Here is a 20000-nt window from a genome sequence, read left to right as displayed (position 1 = left end):
TTTGTGAATGTTAGCTGTTAGCGTTCTGTTAGCTGCTAGCATTCTGTTAGCTGAACTGTTGTGTAACGCTGGCTGTTTGTGTAACGCTGCTTTCGTCTGCTTGATCCGTAGTTAGGGGATGGCGGTGAACGTTTACTCCACATCGATGACGATCGAGAACCTGAGCAGACATGATATGCTGGCTTGGGTCAACGACTCGCTTCACCTCAACTACACCAAGATCGAGCAGCTCTGCTCAGGTACGCTACTAGCGCTGCTAGCATCGCGCGCGTCCAGGGCTGTGTGATCTTGCTAGGGGGTTGTGGGGGGTGGGGGTTGTGGGGTGGGGGGGACATAAAATGGAAATGCAGAATGTTTATGCTTATTGTTGACAAAACACAATCACATATTCCAATGAGAAAGTTTCAAGGATTATTTTGCATAGATGTTACATTACATTTCATTCAGTGAACATAAAGCCCGCGGTAACACTTTATTTTAAGGTGCTTGTAATAAGCAGTAATTAACAGTTAATAAGACACTTATAAGACCTTATAAGATGCATATAAGCATTAACTAATGATAATAAATAAATAAAATTAAATAATACATTTCTCAAGTATCAATACATTGCACTTTTAGAACAGCCGAACAAACATAAATGGTAACACAAACTCCCAGTCCCTAAAAAATTGACCTTCCCAAGAGGGAGTAGTTTCCCTGATCTCTTCAGGGCCTGGAGCTTTAATTAACCCTTATATGAAGTAGTTAATGCTTATGTGCATCTTATATGCATCTTATAAGGTCTTATAAGTGTCTTATTAACTGTTAATTACTGCTTATTACAAGCACCTTAAAATAAAGTGTTACCCCTTCATCATATACACAGAACCTCAGTGGTGGGTACGGTCGTAGATCTCCATAATAAAGGCTAGATGTCTTACGGCGGAGTCTCTTTCGGCATCACCGGCGGCCATCTTGTCACAGGCAAGCTTTCTGGCGGGCTCTGTGGAACACTAATACTCTTATCTCGTTGAAATCTTGACGGATTTACAAATGGTTTGGTTTCTTACAAACGTTATTAACGTGGCTATCATTCTGGATGATTATTTATTGATACACTTATTATTCATTAATGTGCAGTGTCATAACTACATCTCTGACGTTTATAACAAACCAAACCGTTTGAAAAGTTATGGTTATTTAAAAAGTAAATGCACCATTAAAACACAATGTTAGAGTGAGCGAGCTGCCTGTGGCAAGATGGCCGCCAGTGCGGACGTCGACCTCCATTGGCCAGCAGCGCGGACGAGACATCTAGCCTTTATTATGGATATCAATGGGTACGGCCCTTGCGCGTGTTGTCTCTGGGTCCTATCATACACCCGGCGCGACACAAGTGTGTTTTGCTAGCTTTAGCCTGACGCAGTTTTCATTTTCACGTCCTGCGCCACGTTGTTTAAATAGCAAATGCATTTGCACCTATTTGTGCGTCTATGGGTGGCGGGTCTGAGAACGAGTGTGTGTTCAGCCGCATTGATGGAGCGTTGCTATTCTGAGGAACTGAGATAGACTGAGCCGTTGACCAACTGAGACCGGGGCTAAAGTCAATGGCGTAATATTGTTTTTGTTATTTAAAGAGCATGTTAGTAATGTGCGGCTATAGGCGGGTTACATTAAATGTAACATATTCAACAATATTATTGATCTCCTGCTTTGACAGCATAATATGAGAACTGAACTGAGCTGGACGATGACATCACGGTTTACTCCAGAGCGGCTGTATATATATATATATATATACATATGAACTAAATTAATAACTTTTTTACAACAGAAATGGACCATCACTGAACTTGCTTAAGCTGGACTGAGACTCTATTTTCTTCTAGACTCAAACTTTGTTGCATTATTATTATTATTATCTCTGTAAAGCTGCTTTGAAACACTCTGTCGTATATAAATAAAGCTGTCTTGACTCGATGTGTTGTGTTCGGGACGGTCCTCAGGTGCGGCGTACTGTCAGTTCATGGACATGCTGTTTCCCGGCTCGATCCTGCTGAGGAAGGTGAAGTTTCAGGCCAAGCTGGAGCACGAATACATCAACAACTTCAAAGTGTTGCAGGCGGCGTTCAAGAGGATGAGCGTCGACAAGGTGAGAGCGACAGTTCGCCTGAGGAACATAAAACATGGGAAAAACATCGAGAAACATCGATCCGACACACATCACCACACCATATTACTGCGATACTACAAGACAAAAGATGAACAAAAAACTCCTGTTGATTAAAATGCTAAATTTGATATTACGTTGTGTGTGTAAATGAATAGACTTGATGCTGGAAACCCAATGAACAATAGAGACACCAGAATAACAATATTCATGATCCTGAAGCTGAAAATATCATTATTTTAGACGAATGCTTGCACTCTTTCACTGCGTAAATTTATTTAAAATAATGTATAGGCCACTTTTACTGATAACAAGACATGTGGCATTATCAGGACACACAAATATGCATTATTATAAATTATATTCAACATTATATATAGTAGTTTAATGTTGTACTGACACTAAAACTTGAATTTTATTATGGGTGAACTATCCACAACGCATTTTTGTATTGCGATATATTGCGACACACCCGTACCTTCTTACACGCAATGTCTGATTTCAGATCATTCCAGTGGAGAAGCTCGTGAAAGGGAGGTTTCAGGACAACTTCGAGTTTGTTCAGTGGTTTAAGAAGTTATTCGACGCCAACTACGACGGGAAGGAGTACGACCCTCAGTTCGCGCGACAGGGCCAAGACATCACACCTCTCCCCAACCCAGGTGAAGTCCTTTTCCACCAATCCAAGAGCTCCTCCAGAGCGGCAGGTAACCCGACGCACACACACACACACACCCTCCGCACGCGTGTGTCTGTGTGTGCTTCGCTCGCCTGCGTTGAGTCTCTGCGAGAAACCTTTGCAAACTAATGGTTTTGTGTTTGTTTTCAGGCTTGAATTTGTTTCGGATCTGATCTTGTGTGTTCTGGCTCTGGATTTCTGTTTGATTCTTTTTATTGATGCTTTTCAACAAGAGAGATAAAAAATATAATAAATAATTAATAAATCAGCATTTTATTTATTTATTTATTTATTTATATATATATACACACACAAACACACACACATTTCTTCTTTTATTTTATTTATTTTATTACTTTTTATTTTATATATATATAATAGAAATAATAATCAAAATGAAAATAAAGAATAATATGCATATGTATATATAATATATATATATATATATATATCATCTTTATTATTTTATTAACTAATATGTATATATTTTTTAAACATTCTTGTTTTTATTTTATTATTATTTTATGATATATTCTTTAATATATATATATATATATATATATATATATTCCGTTTTAATTCAGTTTTATTTTAATATATATATATATATATATATTCTTTATTATTAACCTTTTTTATTTATTATTTATTATATACAGTAAACAAAAAATAAAGATATACAAAAATAATAAGAAAGAAGAAAAATATGTATGTTCATATAAATAATAACAATAATGATAATAAATAAGTGTTAATGTATAAAATACAGAAACAATAATAAGGAAGAGTAAAAAGAAAGAATAAAAAACTTTTGCACCTTCGTACACAATAACTATGAAAATAGTTTTTCTGGCGCTCTGTTTCTGGGCTTTGGATTTTAAGTGTGTGTTCATCATCATGCTCCGAGACTCTTGGAATGGATCTTGAGCCTCTGCTCTGTGATTGGCTGCTGTGTGAAGTGGTGTGTTGTGATTGGCTAATGACTTAGATTTCACATATAGGACCCCAGCGGACATCCCCGACGGCCCCGAAGACGATGCCCGCCCCCCCGCGCGTCATCAGCGCCGTCCCCTCGACCGGGATCCGGCGGAACATCCCGATGACACGAAACGGAGGCGGCGACGCCGAGATCATGGAGCTCAACCAGCAGGTGAACACCAGTTTACTGCGACAGCTGTGACCCAACTTAACCCTAACTTCACTTGATGGTTTTATAACATTTTTACAAATGCAGAAAGAGGTTAGAAGTAGAAACATATTTATAATATATAAATATTAGTGCTGGGCACCCATTAATCGCATCCAAAATAAATAACAAAATAATAGTTTGTGTTTACATAATTTATGTGTGTGTACTGTGTATATATAAATACACACATATGCATGTATATATATTTAAGAAATATTTGCATGTAAATTATGTATATATATTTATACATAATTCATATTATATATATAAATATTTTATATATAAATAACACATTTTTCTTAAATATATACATGATGCACATGTTTGTATTTATGTATACCAAATAATCATACACAGCTCACACACATATATTATGTAAACACAAACTTTTATTTTGGATGCAATTAACATTAATATATACAGGTCCTTCTCAAAAAATTTGCATATTGTGATAAAGTTCATTATTTTCCATAATGTAATGATAAAAATTAAACTTTCATATATTTTAGATTCATTGCACACCAACTGAAGTCTTTTATTGTTTTAATACTGATGATTTTGGCATACAGCTCATGAAAACCCAAAATTCCTGTCTCAAAAAATTATCATATCATGAAAAGGGTCTCTAAACAAGCTATTAACCTAATCATCTGAATCAACTAATTAACTCTAAACACCTGCAAAAGATTCCTGAGGCTTTTTAAAACTCCCAGCCTGTTTCATTACTCAAAACCGCAATCATGGGTAAGACTGCCGACCTGACTGCTGTCCAGAAGGCCATCATTGACACCCTCAAGCAAGAGGGTAAGACGGAAAGAAATTTCTGAACAAATAGGCTGTTCCCAGAGTGCTGTATCAAGGCACCTCAGTGGGAAATCTGTGGGAAGGAAAAAGTGTGGCAAAAAACTAGGGATGGCCCGATACCGATACTGGCATCGGGGATCGGGCCGATACTGTCCTAATATACTCGTACTCGTACTCATAAAAATTAGCCGATACCATGCACCGATACCACGTACATTTTGCAAAACGAAACTGGCCGCCGCGAGTGCTTTGTCGAGGTGAACTGAGGCATAGGAAAGTATAATGTCGGCGGTTTGGGCTCATTTCAAGATAAGGGGTGATGACAACAGCAAGGCAGACTGTGAGTTATGTTCAGCTAAGGTGTCGAGAGGAGGGAAAGAAAGTACATCGTTTAACACCAGCAATCTAATTAAACATCTGAAGACGCATCATAGATCTGATGGCCGAGCGCGCGCGCGGGCGGTAATGCACTCACTCTGTGTGTGCGGGTTACGGGAGAATAAAACGATTCGCGGGACTCCCGCAAACTAGAAATATCTATGAATAAAACATAAAAACTAAAAGATTTTTATTCATCTCTTGCAGAAAAGCAACAAGAACAACTACAACAAAATAGAAACGATTTACAGGCCAGAGTTTCTATTCATAACATGGTTACAGCGTTGAGCGATGTAGCCAATCACAGACATATGTGTTGATTTCTTGAACGCAATGGCCAATCAGAAGCATTTAAGATAGACTCCCCTCACCGCTCAAAACTGACTTTTTTGTTCAGTGCTGAATTCTGTATGCTGGCAAATCCTCTAATTATAACAAACAAAGTGTGGATATTATGAAAGATTGATTGTGCAGTCAGCTTCATTGATAATAACAGAGATGTGTGAGATCGCGATGAAGTGTCAGCTTTTAGGATTTATTAAGGGAGCGCACTTGGCGCGCATTCAGTCATGCCAGACCATGCACGCAGTATCTGCTTGCTTTTATGTTAAATTAACAGTGGTTTGTGTGTTAATACATTTATTATTTTACTAATTTTTATTTATTTTTAGACTTGTTAAAACAAGCAGAGAAGAAAATAAAAACAGTCTTCTAATCTGTGTTCTAAAATAGTCGTCTTCTTTTCTGGGAGCCTATTACTTTTGCGGTAGAAATATCGGTATCGGTACTCGGTATCGGCAAGTACACAAATGTAAATACTCGTACTCGTATCGGTTTGAAAAAAAATGGTATCGGGCCATCCCTACAAAAAACGCTGCACAACGAGAAGAGGTGACCGGACCCTGAGGAAGATTGCGGAGAAGGACCGATTCCAGACCTTGGGGGACCTGCGGAAGCAGTGGACTGAGTCTGGAGTAGAAACATCCAGAGCCACCGTGCACAGGCGTGTGCAGGACATGGGCTACAGGTGCCGCATTCCCCAGGTCAAGCCACTTTTGAACCAGAAACAGCGGCAGAAGCGCCTGACCTGGGCTACAGAGAAGCAGCACTGGACTGTTGCTCAGTTTTGCATGTCATTCGGAAATCAAGGTGCCAGAGTCTGGAGGAAGACTGGGGAGAAGGAAATGCCAAAATGCCTGAAGTCCAGTGTCAAGTACCCACAGTCAGTGATGGTCTGGGGTGCCATGTCAGCTGCTGGTGTTGGTGCACTGTGTTTTATCAAGGGCAGGGTCAATGCAGCTATCAGGAGATTTTGGAGCACTTCATGCTTCCATCTGCTGAAAAGCTTTATGGAGATGAAGATTTCTTTTTTCAGCACGACCTGGCACCTGCTCACAGTGCCAAAACCACTGGTAAATGGTTTACTGACCATGGTATTACTGTGCTCAATTGGCCTGCCAGCTCTCCTGACCTGAACCCTATAGAGAAACTGTGGGATATTGTGAAGAGAAAGTTGAGAGACGCAAGACCCAACACTCTGGATGAGCTTAAGGCCGCTATCGAAGCATCCTGGGCCTCCATAACACCTCAGCAGTGCCACAGGCTGATTGCCTCCATGCCACGCCGCATTGAAGCAGTCATTTCTGCAAAAGGATTCCCGACCAAGTATTGACTATTGAGTGCATAACTGAACATAATTATTTAAAGGTTGACTTTTATTTTTGTATTAAAAACACTTATTTTATTGGTCAGATGAAATATGCTATTTTTTTGAGACAGGAATTTTGGGTTTTCATGAGCTGTATGCCAAAATCATCAGTATTAAAACAATAAAAGACCTGAAATATTTCAGTTGGTGTGCAATGAATCTAAAATATATGAAAGTTTAATTTTGATCATTACATTATGGAAAATAATGAACTTTATCACAATATGCTAATTTTTTGAGAAGGACCTGTATATGTTTAACTCTGAACACAAGCATGAGCCAATGAGAAGGGCAGAATGCAGCCTAATTTAAATATGACACATAACACATGAGCCAATGAGAAGTGCAGAATGCAGCCTAATTTAAATATGACACATAACACATGAGCCAATGAGAAGTGGATTAAATATGACACATAATAACACATGAGCCAATGAGAAGTGGATTAAATATGACACATAACACATGAGCCAATGAGAAGTGGATTAAATATGACACATAACACATGAGCCAATGAGAGTGGATTAAATATGACACATAATAACACATGAGCCAATGAGAAGTGCATTAAATATGACGCATAATAATGGAGGAGCCAATGAGAAGTGCAGAATGCAGCCTAATTTAAATATGACAAATAATAACACATTTTTCTTAAATGTATACATGCACATGTTTGTATTTATATATATACCAAATAATCATACACAGTACACACACATATATTATGTAAACACAAACTTTTATTTTGGATGCGATTAGCATATATGTTAAACTCTGAACACAAGCATGAGCCAATGAGAAGTGCATTAAATATGACACATAATAACGCATGAGCCAATGAGAAGTGCAGAATGCAGCCTAATTTAAATATGTATGTATTTCAGATATTGTGTGCTACTTTAACACATCACGATCCATTCGATTAGCATTCAATTGTTATTAACCAACCAGAATTGATGAAGTACTATAGATTCACGTACAGACAAAACATAAATAAGATTAAGCGACTACGAAAAAGAGAATTGGAGTGGTTGAATCGTCCACTAAGCGGTGTGTTGTGTGTTTGCCTGCAGCTGATGGATCTGAAATTGACGGTCAACGGTTTGGAGAAAGAAAGAGATTTTTACTTCAGCAAACTCAGAGACATTGAGCTGGTGTGTCAAGAGCACGAGAGCGACACGAACCCCGTCCTCGGCAAAGTCCTGGAGGTCCTCTACGCCACAGAGGTGACGTGCATTGAAACACAGGCGCTGTTAATGCAATGCATCGTGGTCAGTTAGTGCAACTAAACATGCTAATAATGACATTCACTTAACCATGGCATGATTTATTTACACATGACGTCATAAACAGTGACCCGGCCTCGTACAAAGTGCTTGAATTTTACTTTTTACATTTTTAAAATTATTGAAAGACAATTTATTTTTAATTTTATTGATAAAACAATCTTTTCACACAAAATTAACACTGCAGTCCGTCTGATACAGATATAGAGGCATTACACGGCTGTGAGTGCAATATTGCTCATTAATATCCAAGTTTATGATTCATCTTTAATTCTTCAAGTCAATCATATATTCATGGGAGAAAAGGTCAGTTTGAAACTTTGAATAAGGAAAGCGATATCTTTATCATCGCATCCTTTCACTGGTTAGAGTTACTAGTCATTGCTTGTGCTGCACTTTATCTGCACCGTTTCGTTTTATTGGTTTATTTTGTTAGAATTTAAAAGATAATAAAGAAAGATATTGTTTGATAAGTGAGATCTCTGATTGTAGTGCTTGGAAAAAAACTAAAAAGTAGTGCTTGAAAAGTCCTGGGATTTGATTTTGCAGAATCTGTTCGACGCCTGACAGAAACGTAATGTTTATTCATATTTGTCTTGTTCTTCAGGATGGTTTTGCGCCTCCGGAAGACGAAGACATCGACGATCAGCCACGAGATCAGGATGAATACTGATCAATCCTCCTCTTCCTCACTGCAATCCCATCATTCTCTCTCTCCATGCCGTCTCTCTTTTCTCTCCCTCTTTTACACTCCAGCAGACACCGGGGCGTGGTGTGATATAGGCTAATAGACTGAGTAGGGGCGTGTCTATGCTAATGAGGTGCAGTGATGCTGATGTTTTATTGGCTGTGGGTTTTAATTGAGAGTCCAGATGACTCGAGCACTGAACCTGAAACTGAATGATGATGCAGTGACAGTTTCACACACTTTCTCACACACACACACACACACACACACTGATCTTTTGCGGTGCTGATGTAGCTGACACACACACAGCCAAGGTTATTGAATACGTTTTTTATTTGGGCTCCAATCAGCTAATTTATTAGAGAGTTTAATGCTGATGTTTTTTTTTAAATATATATATATATATATATATATTATAATTTTTTTCCTTAACTTTAGAAGGGTTTTTAGTTGCGATGAATTAAGTGGACAGTGTACGGAAACCGATGGAAATTTGTTTCCGCCAAGGAATTAAAAAATAAATGGGTAATTGTGACCTTTTATCGCATAATTCAGACTTTATTTTTTCTTAAAGTTTTGATAAAGTCATTGAATAAAAAAAAAAAGCTCTTTTTTTCCACATCACACATTTTTTTTCTTGCAATAGCGAGTTTATATTTCGCAGTTCTATTCATAACCTGCAATTATACGATTTTTTTTTGTCTCATAATTGCAAGAAAAAAGTCAGAATTGCAAAATATATAATCACTATTGTGAAAAAAGTCAGAATTGCAAAATATAATATCGCTATTGCGTGGAAAAAAGGTAGAATTACAAAACACAAACTTGCTAATACGAAAAAGTCGAATTGCAAAATATATATAATCTCGCTATTACGAGAAAACCGTTGCGAAATACTGTATGAACTCGCTTGAAAAAGTGCATGAAAAAATCTGAATTGTGAGTTGTATCTTGCAATTGTGAGAAATAAATATATAAATGAATATAAACTCGCTATTGCAAAAAAAAAGTCAGAATTGCAAAATTTGAAATCACTTGTGAAAAAGTCAAATTGCAAAATATAAACTCGCTATTGCGGGAAAAATTGCATTAAAAAATCTGAATTATAAGTTATTAACTTGCAATTGTGAGAAATAAAGTCTGAATTTTGAGATACAATAAAGACACAATTACTTTATTTTTTTAAATCCCGTGACAGAAAGCAGTTTCCCTGTAAAGCTCCTCTGATAAACCCCAGACGGGCTGAATCCACACGTCCTCCTGATCCGAGAACAGATTCACAATCAGACCAGGATCACGATGTGTTGACAACTACACTGAGTCTTAAGTGCTTGTTTTTTTTTACAATCGCTACGACACATTTTCTCAAAAACGTAGGTCACTTTCTCAAAACTCTTCCCAGCTTTGGCACATTAATTTCACATTCAAAACTAGCAAAACACTTCAAAAGTCATTCTTCCAGAACACTAGCAGAGGTTTAGCTCACTTTCCCACTCTTAAACACTAACAACCGCAGCATTACACACTGAGTGCTTGTGTAAATGCTCTTAACCAGAATAACACTCTGCTGTTTACAACTCACTGCTGTTTTACATAGCGCATGTTTACATTACAATAAATTATTGATAAATCTCCCCTTTTGTATAGATAGTCATAACTGAACCTGTGTGGGTGTTCAGATACACATAATGCTGTAATACCATTTCATTTTAGATTCGGAATACTGTGTAAATGTTGCAAATAATTCAGTTTTCTTTATGTTTGCTTTAAATCTCACCGTATGTAAACATGCCTGAGTTTTGCTGATGTTTGAAATGTATTCATGTAATCTGACAGATGTCGTCATTGAATGCGTTTCGTGCCAATAATCCTCAGTTTATCCACATAAACATCGAGTTTTCCTTATATAAGTGACCGAGAAATGTGTCCTAGTGACTATAAAAAAGTGTTGAGTTTGTGTGTGTGTTTTCTCAGTACTTGCTGATAAATCATTATTATTAGTGCAGGTGTGAGAGTTTTATTTATTTATGAAGGAAACCGTTAAAAACGGCATCAATACGAACAAATAACACTAAATGAAAATGGCAAATAAAAGCATTACTAATGTTTAACTGACTGACAACAACATGGAACAGAGTTTTTTAGCTGCTATATTTTAATTTAACATTTCATTCTCTGTCTTTGTTTTGTTGCACAGATATCACAGGTTGATTTTGATTGACAGGACCTGTGTCATTAACCTTTCACCCCTGCTGTCGAATGCAAACAAGCATCCATTTGGAGTTTTACTATGTAAAATAAAAATGTGTGCGGGGAATGAAAGACACGCGTGTTCACTGCTTTATTTACACTATACTGCTGTTTTTCAATCCACTGTTACAATAGACATTGATAAATCGACAAATAATAATAAAGAGCATCTGCTATAGATATGTATACGAATATGTATGTATATATACATCTATGTTTATATATCTATGGCATCCGCTATAATACAATACATCATAAAATATGTACAGTATATGATGTTTGAAAAGGTCAAAGCGATGAACTTGAGTTTTGCTGTGTAGTTTTACTTTGTTGAGGGAAAATAAAACGTAACAAATGAGCTTAATGAAGGTTTTTTATAAGATGCAGTGACCTGGGAATATTATTAAGTGTAAAGAAAAACAAGAAACATATTTGAAAATAAAATTCAGTTAAGATTAATTAAAAAGGATTATTTTTCAACATCTTTAAAATAATCTTGTGAAACCGAAAAGTACCGTTTTTTTTCATAACACATCGATAACAAACCGCAAATGTATGCGCAGGAGTATGGAGCTAATAATATGACAAAATGATTTGAATTTGAATTGTGTAAATTTGAATTATTTGCAAGTGTAATCTAACAAAATTGAATTTTAGGTGGTAGTTTAAATAGTTCTGAATTTGATTTTTTTAAACGAATATTGAACATTTGAAATTTAACAAATTGAAAGGTTTTTATGGCTGAATTTTATAGACATGTATTTTCAAACAGCTAGTTTTTTTGTTCTGAATTCAAATACTGCATATATTCAGTTTAAAAAAATACACATTCAAGTTTTCAAGATGAAGAAATTCGGAACTTCAAACTCAGTTTTCTAAAATTCAATCTCAAAAATTCAAACTCAAAAATTCAGGTCTTACAGAAAGTAGGTCACAGGTCATCCACAGGGAAGAGTAGATGATCTCAGAAAAGTCGAACAGAGCATTTTGGTCCATTAGGGACTGCAGAAGGTTTCTTAAACATTAATGATTTTGTGTTTGTTAGGTAGCGTAAAATCTTTGTCTAAGCAGTCTGTGGTGTTTGTTTTAAAGTATATTTTGTGTAAAATTGATTAGAACGCCACCGTGACACCTAGCTACACAGGCAGGACGGGGGGTGGACAATTAGTTTTTAGTCTGCCAAAAAAAAAAAAAAAACACATTAAAATCATGAACTCAAATGTCATTGTGAAAAAAAATGTGTTACTGTTGTGTTGTGACAGTGTGTAGGCTAAATCAGACCTTTCAGGCTATAGCCTAATGCTAATAAGCCTTATGCCAAAATTAGTATTACAACTAAATTGTCGGTCATTAAATAGGAAAACTAAATAATTTTGTAGACGATTTGCTTTGTGTAACCCGACATCAGACATAAGGCCCGGACAAAGTTTTGGCTAGTGCTGTCTCGTGAATAAGTCACGTCTGACGGCCGTTTCACACCGCATGCGTGAGCAGCGCGTGAGCGTCGAGCAGGAGCGGCGCGTGAGCAGCAGTGAAGCGGGGGTTTCGGCGTCGAATCTTTTTTTGCTGCACTTCTCCACGCTCAATTAAAGTGAATACACTTTTGATGGACAAAATTTCACACAAAAAGTGCCCAAAATGCACAGAATAAGCATGTCTAGTGAGTTTAAACAAGAACTTGAGTTGGCAAAAAAAGAAAAGAAAATGAAGACTAAAAAATAGTTAGGCCTACAGAAGATTAGGCTACCCGTTTAAACTTGTTTTTAATTATTCAGTTTGGGTGAATATATATTATATAAATATAGGCCTATTATATTTAAAATAAATATAATGGTGTATTATATTTATTTTAAATATATATATATATATATATATATATATATATATATATATATATATATATAGGTGTATTATATATAAAACTTGTAAACTAGCCAGAAAATATTATATATAATTTAAACTTTCTTTTAGTTTATGTAACACAGACAGCTACAACCCAAATTAAACCCAAGTGTGCAGTTTTGTGTGTGTGTGTTTTGTAGTCTTGTAAACATATCGAAAGTATGACTGAAACGAATAGATTGGAGCTGTTTTCTGTGTTGTTTTGTTTAACATTTATATGTGAATGTTGTACACCTCCCCATAACAAACTTTCAAGACTATCAATTTTATAAATTACCAACTTCTAAAACTTCTTTGTAAAGAATTGCTCGCTTAGCCTATATATGTAGCTTTGGAGCCGCTGCTGTGACACTGTACAAAAGCTTCCAGTGTGAATACTCTCGCGCGTCTGCAGTGGCGATGTAGTTACGCTGACGCGCTGCTCAAGTGCCGCTCACGCATGCGGTGTGAAACGGCCGCATAGTATGGCAAGCCAAGAGGGTCAGAATTACGCTATAGATTAATCGCGTTTACAGCCAAACGCCGTAAAATACGGCGTTTTAAAACGTATTTCGCGCGTTTTTTACGCCGTTGTAATTACAGACGCCGTAAAAAAACGCGCGAAATACGTCAATGACGCCGTATTCCACGGCGTTTTATTGTGCATGGAAAGCGCCGCTTTTTACGCCGTTCATCTTGCCATATGACGGCGTAAAAAACGCCGTTTTGGTTGAACAGAGCGCGCGTTATTTTACGGCGTTTTGCTAATAGTATAATGAGTCACGCCCACTGTTTTACACAGCCAGTAAGTTTGAACTGTTCTCTCCCAATCAATGATGAACTGAGTCAGACCAATTCAGCACGGATCATTATAGCCAAAGATCATTCGAATCTGTGAATGGTTTATAATTTGTTGTGTATAGCCTACCTACACTCACAATAAAAACAAAACATTGCTTGTATAATGAAGAAAACAAACAGCTTTCCTTTCCGTGAACTTGCCTCTCAAAAGCAATCATTTTCACCATGAATCGAAATAAATTTTGTGTATAGATATAGGCTATTTATTCCTTTTATAGGCTATGATTTTATCCTGTTTTTTTTTCTTGTTCACAGAAGTGCTACAGGTGCATACGATGATGCTTCTGTTCTTTATGCAGCTATTTGTGCATGCAGGCTAAAACTAAACCCCTGGAAAAACATGTTTGTGTGTTTTAATGGGTCACAGACACGTGTAAATTTTAATTTAACAATCTTGTCGGTTAATGAATGGAGATGATCGCGTCGGTTGAAGGTCGCAGGGGAAAAAAACCCCTAAATGAATCCAATTTGTTGATAAAAGGAAACATTTCTAATTTTCGTTTAGTTTAAGTTGTTCAACTAATACTTATATTTTCCTTTATTTCCGGTTTATGTCGATTAGCATAACTGTTTTTAATAGTTTTAGTTTTAGTAAACTAACCCTGAACATCCACAGATCTGTAGCCTAAATTTTGCTATTTTAAGACACTAATATTTACAAATATATATATATATATATATATATATATATATATATATATATATATATATATATGTTTGTCATAAAATAATTTACCAATGCATTATTTTTATAGACTATAACCTAACCTTTTACAGTTTTGGAAAAATAGGCCTACATTTTTTGCCTAATTTTTGCTTAAAAAATAAAGCATTCATAAATTATTTTATGATAAACATATTACTGTCTTAAGTGAACTCGTTTATAGTTATACACTCTAATAATAATAACAATAATAATAATTATTATTATTACATTTCAGACTTTTACATTACATTTAAATGAACAAATTAGAAATGGGTGCATGGAGGAATAGCCTCCCATACTAAAGCGTATGTATAAATCTTGCCGCAAAGCACCGGCAAAAGTAGGCTAATGATAATAAATGTTTCTGAACAAATAACGAGGTATTTTAATTATTTATTAATAAACTAATGTTTTCTAAATCAGGCAGCTAACATATCTCCATCTCCGCTGTAAAGGGGATGCGCCAGAGAGAAATGCACCTTTCATACGGATTATGATTACGATATAAATAATATTCTATAGTAGGCTATATATTTTTATAAATAATTGATATATCCTATATATATATAATATTATATATAGCCTATATACGATATATCTGTGTCTGTGAGGCTATACGCTGTTTTTCAGTTCATTTGAGACGCGATCCAGTTCACGGAGAGCATGAAAGTTATTTTACAAAAGCACATTGTTTTCTTGTTATTGTGAGTTTACACAAATATATTTAGTTGCGAATGATGTATTATTCTTTTCTGTATGACCAGAAATTAGGGAGTATTTTAAGTTGTTTCCATGGTTGTTAGGAAAACGAAAGTGATGCAAGTCACCGGCGCCTCCATGTCATGCAGGCTAAGCGCGCTCCACAATAATGGTGGAATATGCTGGAATAGACGATTTAATATGAATGATGAGCGTCAAAATCTTGTGGTTATTTGTGATAATCCTAGCCTTTTATTATTATTGTCTAAATAATAAATTATTAGACTGACATTGTGACTGACTGACTGACTGTGACTGTATTATGACTGACATTTGACGAATTGCTTTGTTCCTTTCTTGTAAGTTTTGGACAAAAATGTCTTCTAAATATGTAGCCTAAAATGTAATAATAATAATTATTATTATTGTTATTATCATTATTTGAGTGTATAACTATAAACGAGTTCACTTAAGTAATAGGTTTAGGCCTATATCATTAAATAATTCATGAATGCTTTATTTTTTAAGCAAAGATTATGCAAAAAATGTAGGCCTGTTTTATCCAAAACTGTAAAAGGTTAGTTAGCCTATAAAAATAATGCATTGTTAAATTATTTTATGACAAACATTTATATATTTGTAAATATTAGTGTCTTAAAATAGCAAAATTTAGGCTACAGATCTGTGGATGTTCAGGGTTAGTTTACTAAAACTAAAACTATTAAAAACAGTTATGCTAATCGACATAAACCGGAAATAAAGGAAAATATAAGTATTAGTTGAACAACTTAAACTAAACGAAAATTAGAAATGTTTCCTTTTATCAACAAATTGGATTCATTTAGGGGTTGACCTTCAACCGACGCGATCATCTCCATTCATTAACCGACAAGATTGTTAAATTAAAATTTACACGTGTCTGTGACCCATTAAAACACACAAACATGTTTTTCCAGGGGTTTAGTTTTAGCCTGCATGCACAAATAGCTGCATAAAGAACAGAAGCATCATCGTATGCACCTGTAGCACTTCTGTGAACAAGAAAAAAAAACAGGATAAAATCATAGCCTATAAAAGGAATAAATAGCCTATCTATACACAAAATTTATTTCGATTCATGGTGAAAATGATTGCTTTTGAGAGGCAAGTTCACGGAAAGGAAAGCTGCTTGTTTTCTTCATTATACAAGCAATGTTTTGTTTTTATTGTGAGTGTAGGTAGGCTATACACAACAAATTATAAACCATTCACAGATTCGAATGATCTTTGGCTATAATAATACGTGCTGAATTGGTCTGGTCTGACTCAGTTCATCATTGATTGGGAGAGAACAGTTCAAACTTACTGGCTGTGTAAAACAGTGGGCGTGACTCATTATACTATTAGCAAAATGCCGTAAAATAACGCGCGCTCTGTTCAACCAAAACGGCGTTTTTTACGCCGTCATATGGCAAGATGAACGTCGTAAAAAGCGGCGCTTTCCATGAACAAAAATACGCCGTGGAATACGGCGTCATTGACGTATTTCGCGCGTTTTTTTACGGCGTCTGTAATTACAACGGCGTAAAAAACGCGCGAAATACGTTTTAAAACGCCGTATTTTACGGCGTTTGGCTGTAAACGCGATTAATCTATAGCGTAATTCTGACCCTCTTGGCTTGCCATAGTATGGGGGTTGCAACTTGCAAGCACTCCGGTTCGCGTCGTATTCACGATACAGCACACCCTCTCGTACCGTATGCTTACATGTACGACGCAGTCTAGACCGGACGCGAGCAGAGCGACGCGACCCGTGAAATCCCCAACAGCACGTAGTACCCCAGAGTGCAGTCTGGACGATGGGGCGGGGCGACACTTTTGGGCAGGGCGACACGTGTCGCTCCGCCCACCCCCAATTTTATTGGTTTATAATACCGCAATCTTATTGGTGTAGACGATTCAGGTCTGAGCATGCGCATTCCTTTAAGTACGATTTTATGAATGATTTGGCGTATTAAAGAACTATTAAATACTTTAATCGTATGGCTATCTTATCGGTTTACCATGGTAATTTTAGTTAAGATCTATTGCTGTTTTATTGTACTTAAGACACAGAATAGATTAAGTTATTGTTTAAAAACGAACGCTTGGTGACACAGCACCTGTAGGCCTACTTCAGTGAGATGTTTTACATTATAGCGCGTCATTCACTTGGCTTCTTTATACTTCTATCAGGATCGGTGGATCAGCACAAACTCGGGATTTTACGCAAATGATGATAATTCACTGTAAGAATGTAGCCTAATAGCAGCTGATTTTAATTTTTAAAGCACGACCGTTTTTGTTTCATTTTTTAACGAGATGTTATTTGCATTATTGTGTAACGATGTAACGTGCATTATTTGGTAGGCTACAAAGTGCAAAATAAAATGTTTAATGGCAAACTCATGTTTCGTTGTTGTTTACCTGTTAATAAAATGAGGGCCTATATATGGTTCTGTAAAGCCCTATGTTATAGTTTTAAAAGATTCATGTTTTCTAATAAGTGTCAACTGGTTAACATGTAGGCTAGCTACAACTATCTGTGACTGCGACATTATAAAAATCCTATAATTTATTTATCCACCCCCGCATTACGTGTCCATGTTTTAATATGCGTAGTATAGGCTACGGGATAAAAATGGTTTTAAATATTAACACTCACATATAGGCTAGCTGCATAACCATAAAAAAAAACACTGCTGTAAATCTGTGCAATTATAAGGCCTATAATAAAATAAATAAAATACCCAGCAGAGAAGTGATATGAACATGTAGGCATATTGCTTAAATACGCTCTTGAGCACATAAATAATAATATTTGCTATAGCCTAGATCGACATAATAAATCTGTTTTAGTAAATAAATATATATTTTTTTTCTTCACATTTCAGCAGTGCACGGTTTTTATTCCTTTTCAGGGGCGGATCTACCGGGGTGGCATAGGGTGGCAAATGCCACCCTAAAAGAAAGCCTTGCCACCCCTGCTGCCACCCCAGTTGGCAGCAACGAATTAAAAGTTATGGCCAATTTGACAATTTACGAACGCGAATCTCCAATGTCCGACTGCAGTGAATTCGCTCCGTGCATAATATGACGACCGTTGACGTTCGTACTTTATTGTGTGGGCAAATACTTCCGGCGAAAACTTCCGGTGATCTGACCGCGAGAGCGGGAGACAGCGAGAGCAAGAGACAACAGCGACCGAGTTCCATTACCAGAGAGATAAGTTTTCAACCCGAGCAAATTTTTAAATGCATATATCATTTTCAGTGTATTTCACCTGTGCGTTTCTATGCTTTATATTACTGCATTTATTTTGTGCAAGTGAGATGAGTAAAGAACATCTGTTTCACATATCATTATCTGTCTGGTGTTTATAAGCAGTAGCCTACAGTATTTTACTACGTGTAAAATATACACAAACTTAGCTATATTAAGTTGTTTGTGTACAGTTAAAAATATAAATGTAAAATATGTGATAATAATATTGATGGAGCAATTGATGTAAGTAGATGTTAAGAAAATATTATTTAATATTTATGGAGATAAATTTTAGCCTATCATAAAGCAAACGTGTGAATGTTCACAGGGTATTTTATTTAATATTATAACTATTATTATATAGTAGTGTAATGTAGACAGACACTATATCACAACTAAAAAGAGTTTTGAGTTTTTTTTTGTTCAATTTGCACACTGAATATGGGTTGGAGCTCTTTATTTTGAACTCTCAAAGTGCACCAGATTGATGAATTTAACATTAAAAAGCACAAAATTTTCTTACGGGGGAGCATGCCCCCCAACCCCCCTAGAGGGACAGAGGTGCACTCTCCACTCACCATAGATTTCCCAAAATCCTATCGGAAAAACCGGTATGCAGCTTATAGCTTGTTTTAGGATTCATCACTGTGGAGTAATGTTCAACTGAGTATAGTTCAACCCCCCCACCCCCACAAAACAGATACAAATAATGCCCTTTTGTAGTGTGTATACGATTTCTCATCAAACTGTGTTAACTGTCATTAAATTCATACGTCTGCCATGTTGCCACCCCTCAAAAATTCCTGCCCCCCTCTTGCCACCCCATAAATATTGTTCTAGATCCGCCCCTGTTCCTTTTGTAGCCTACGCACAAACCCCAATGGCCAGGGCTTGTATGCTATTTTGGTAGCCTATCATTGTCTTATTTGTCACCGTGGTTTTGCTTTAAAATAAAATAAAACACACTTTTGGATTTATACAATGTTTTACTGAAATACATGTTATCATCATTTGTGTAAAATCCCGAGTTTGTGTTTATTCACTGATCCTAATGGAAAAACGAAGAAGCATTTACGAATGATGTAAAATTCCGGAGCCCTGCATGAAATGCGGAAAAATATTGTCTAGCCTAAATCAGCCTATAGAAATTATCTCTCCTTCTATGCCAGTAATTTCATGCCGTCATGATCATTGCTCACTAAAAGTGGCACTGACTTTATCTCCAGGGTAAATTAATAAATACAATAGTATCTAGGCTAAATCTCAAACAGTGTATCATCAGCAACATAGGCTATTTCGTGATATCGCCTAGCCCTAAAACTGCTCAATATTATAGCCTATAAAGCTTACAATATTACTTTTTGTAAAGCTGCTTTGAAACGATGTGAATTGAGCGCTATACGAATACATTTTGACAGGAACTTCATCTAACTT

The 20000-nt window shown here is 36.2% G+C and overlaps 1 protein-coding gene across 1 annotated transcript in view; it reads left to right on the top strand.

The window, feature by feature from the left end:
• Positions 1-9506, top strand: part of mapre3b (microtubule-associated protein, RP/EB family, member 3b) — a 16253-nt gene extending 6747 nt beyond the window's left edge. Inside the window, exons 3-8 of the mRNA XM_056242837.1 lie at positions 112-239; positions 1989-2134; positions 2658-2814; positions 3833-3981; positions 7987-8139; positions 8807-9506. Coding sequence (XP_056098812.1) covers positions 119-239; positions 1989-2134; positions 2658-2814; positions 3833-3981; positions 7987-8139; positions 8807-8872 — 792 coding nt within the window. The 5' untranslated portion in view covers positions 112-118 and the 3' untranslated portion in view covers positions 8873-9506. The remainder of the gene's footprint in view (positions 1-111; positions 240-1988; positions 2135-2657; positions 2815-3832; positions 3982-7986; positions 8140-8806) is intronic.
• The last annotated feature ends 10494 nt before the right edge of the window (positions 9507-20000 follow it).

This window comes from Rhinichthys klamathensis, unplaced genomic scaffold (assembly GCF_029890125.1).
Source record: "Rhinichthys klamathensis goyatoka isolate OS25496 unplaced genomic scaffold, OSU_Roscu_1.1 h1tg000758l_1, whole genome shotgun sequence".
Taxonomy (NCBI): domain Eukaryota; kingdom Metazoa; phylum Chordata; class Actinopteri; order Cypriniformes; family Leuciscidae; genus Rhinichthys; species Rhinichthys klamathensis.
Note: the sequence above shows the minus strand (reverse complement) of the source record. Positions and strands in the feature narration are given on the sequence as shown.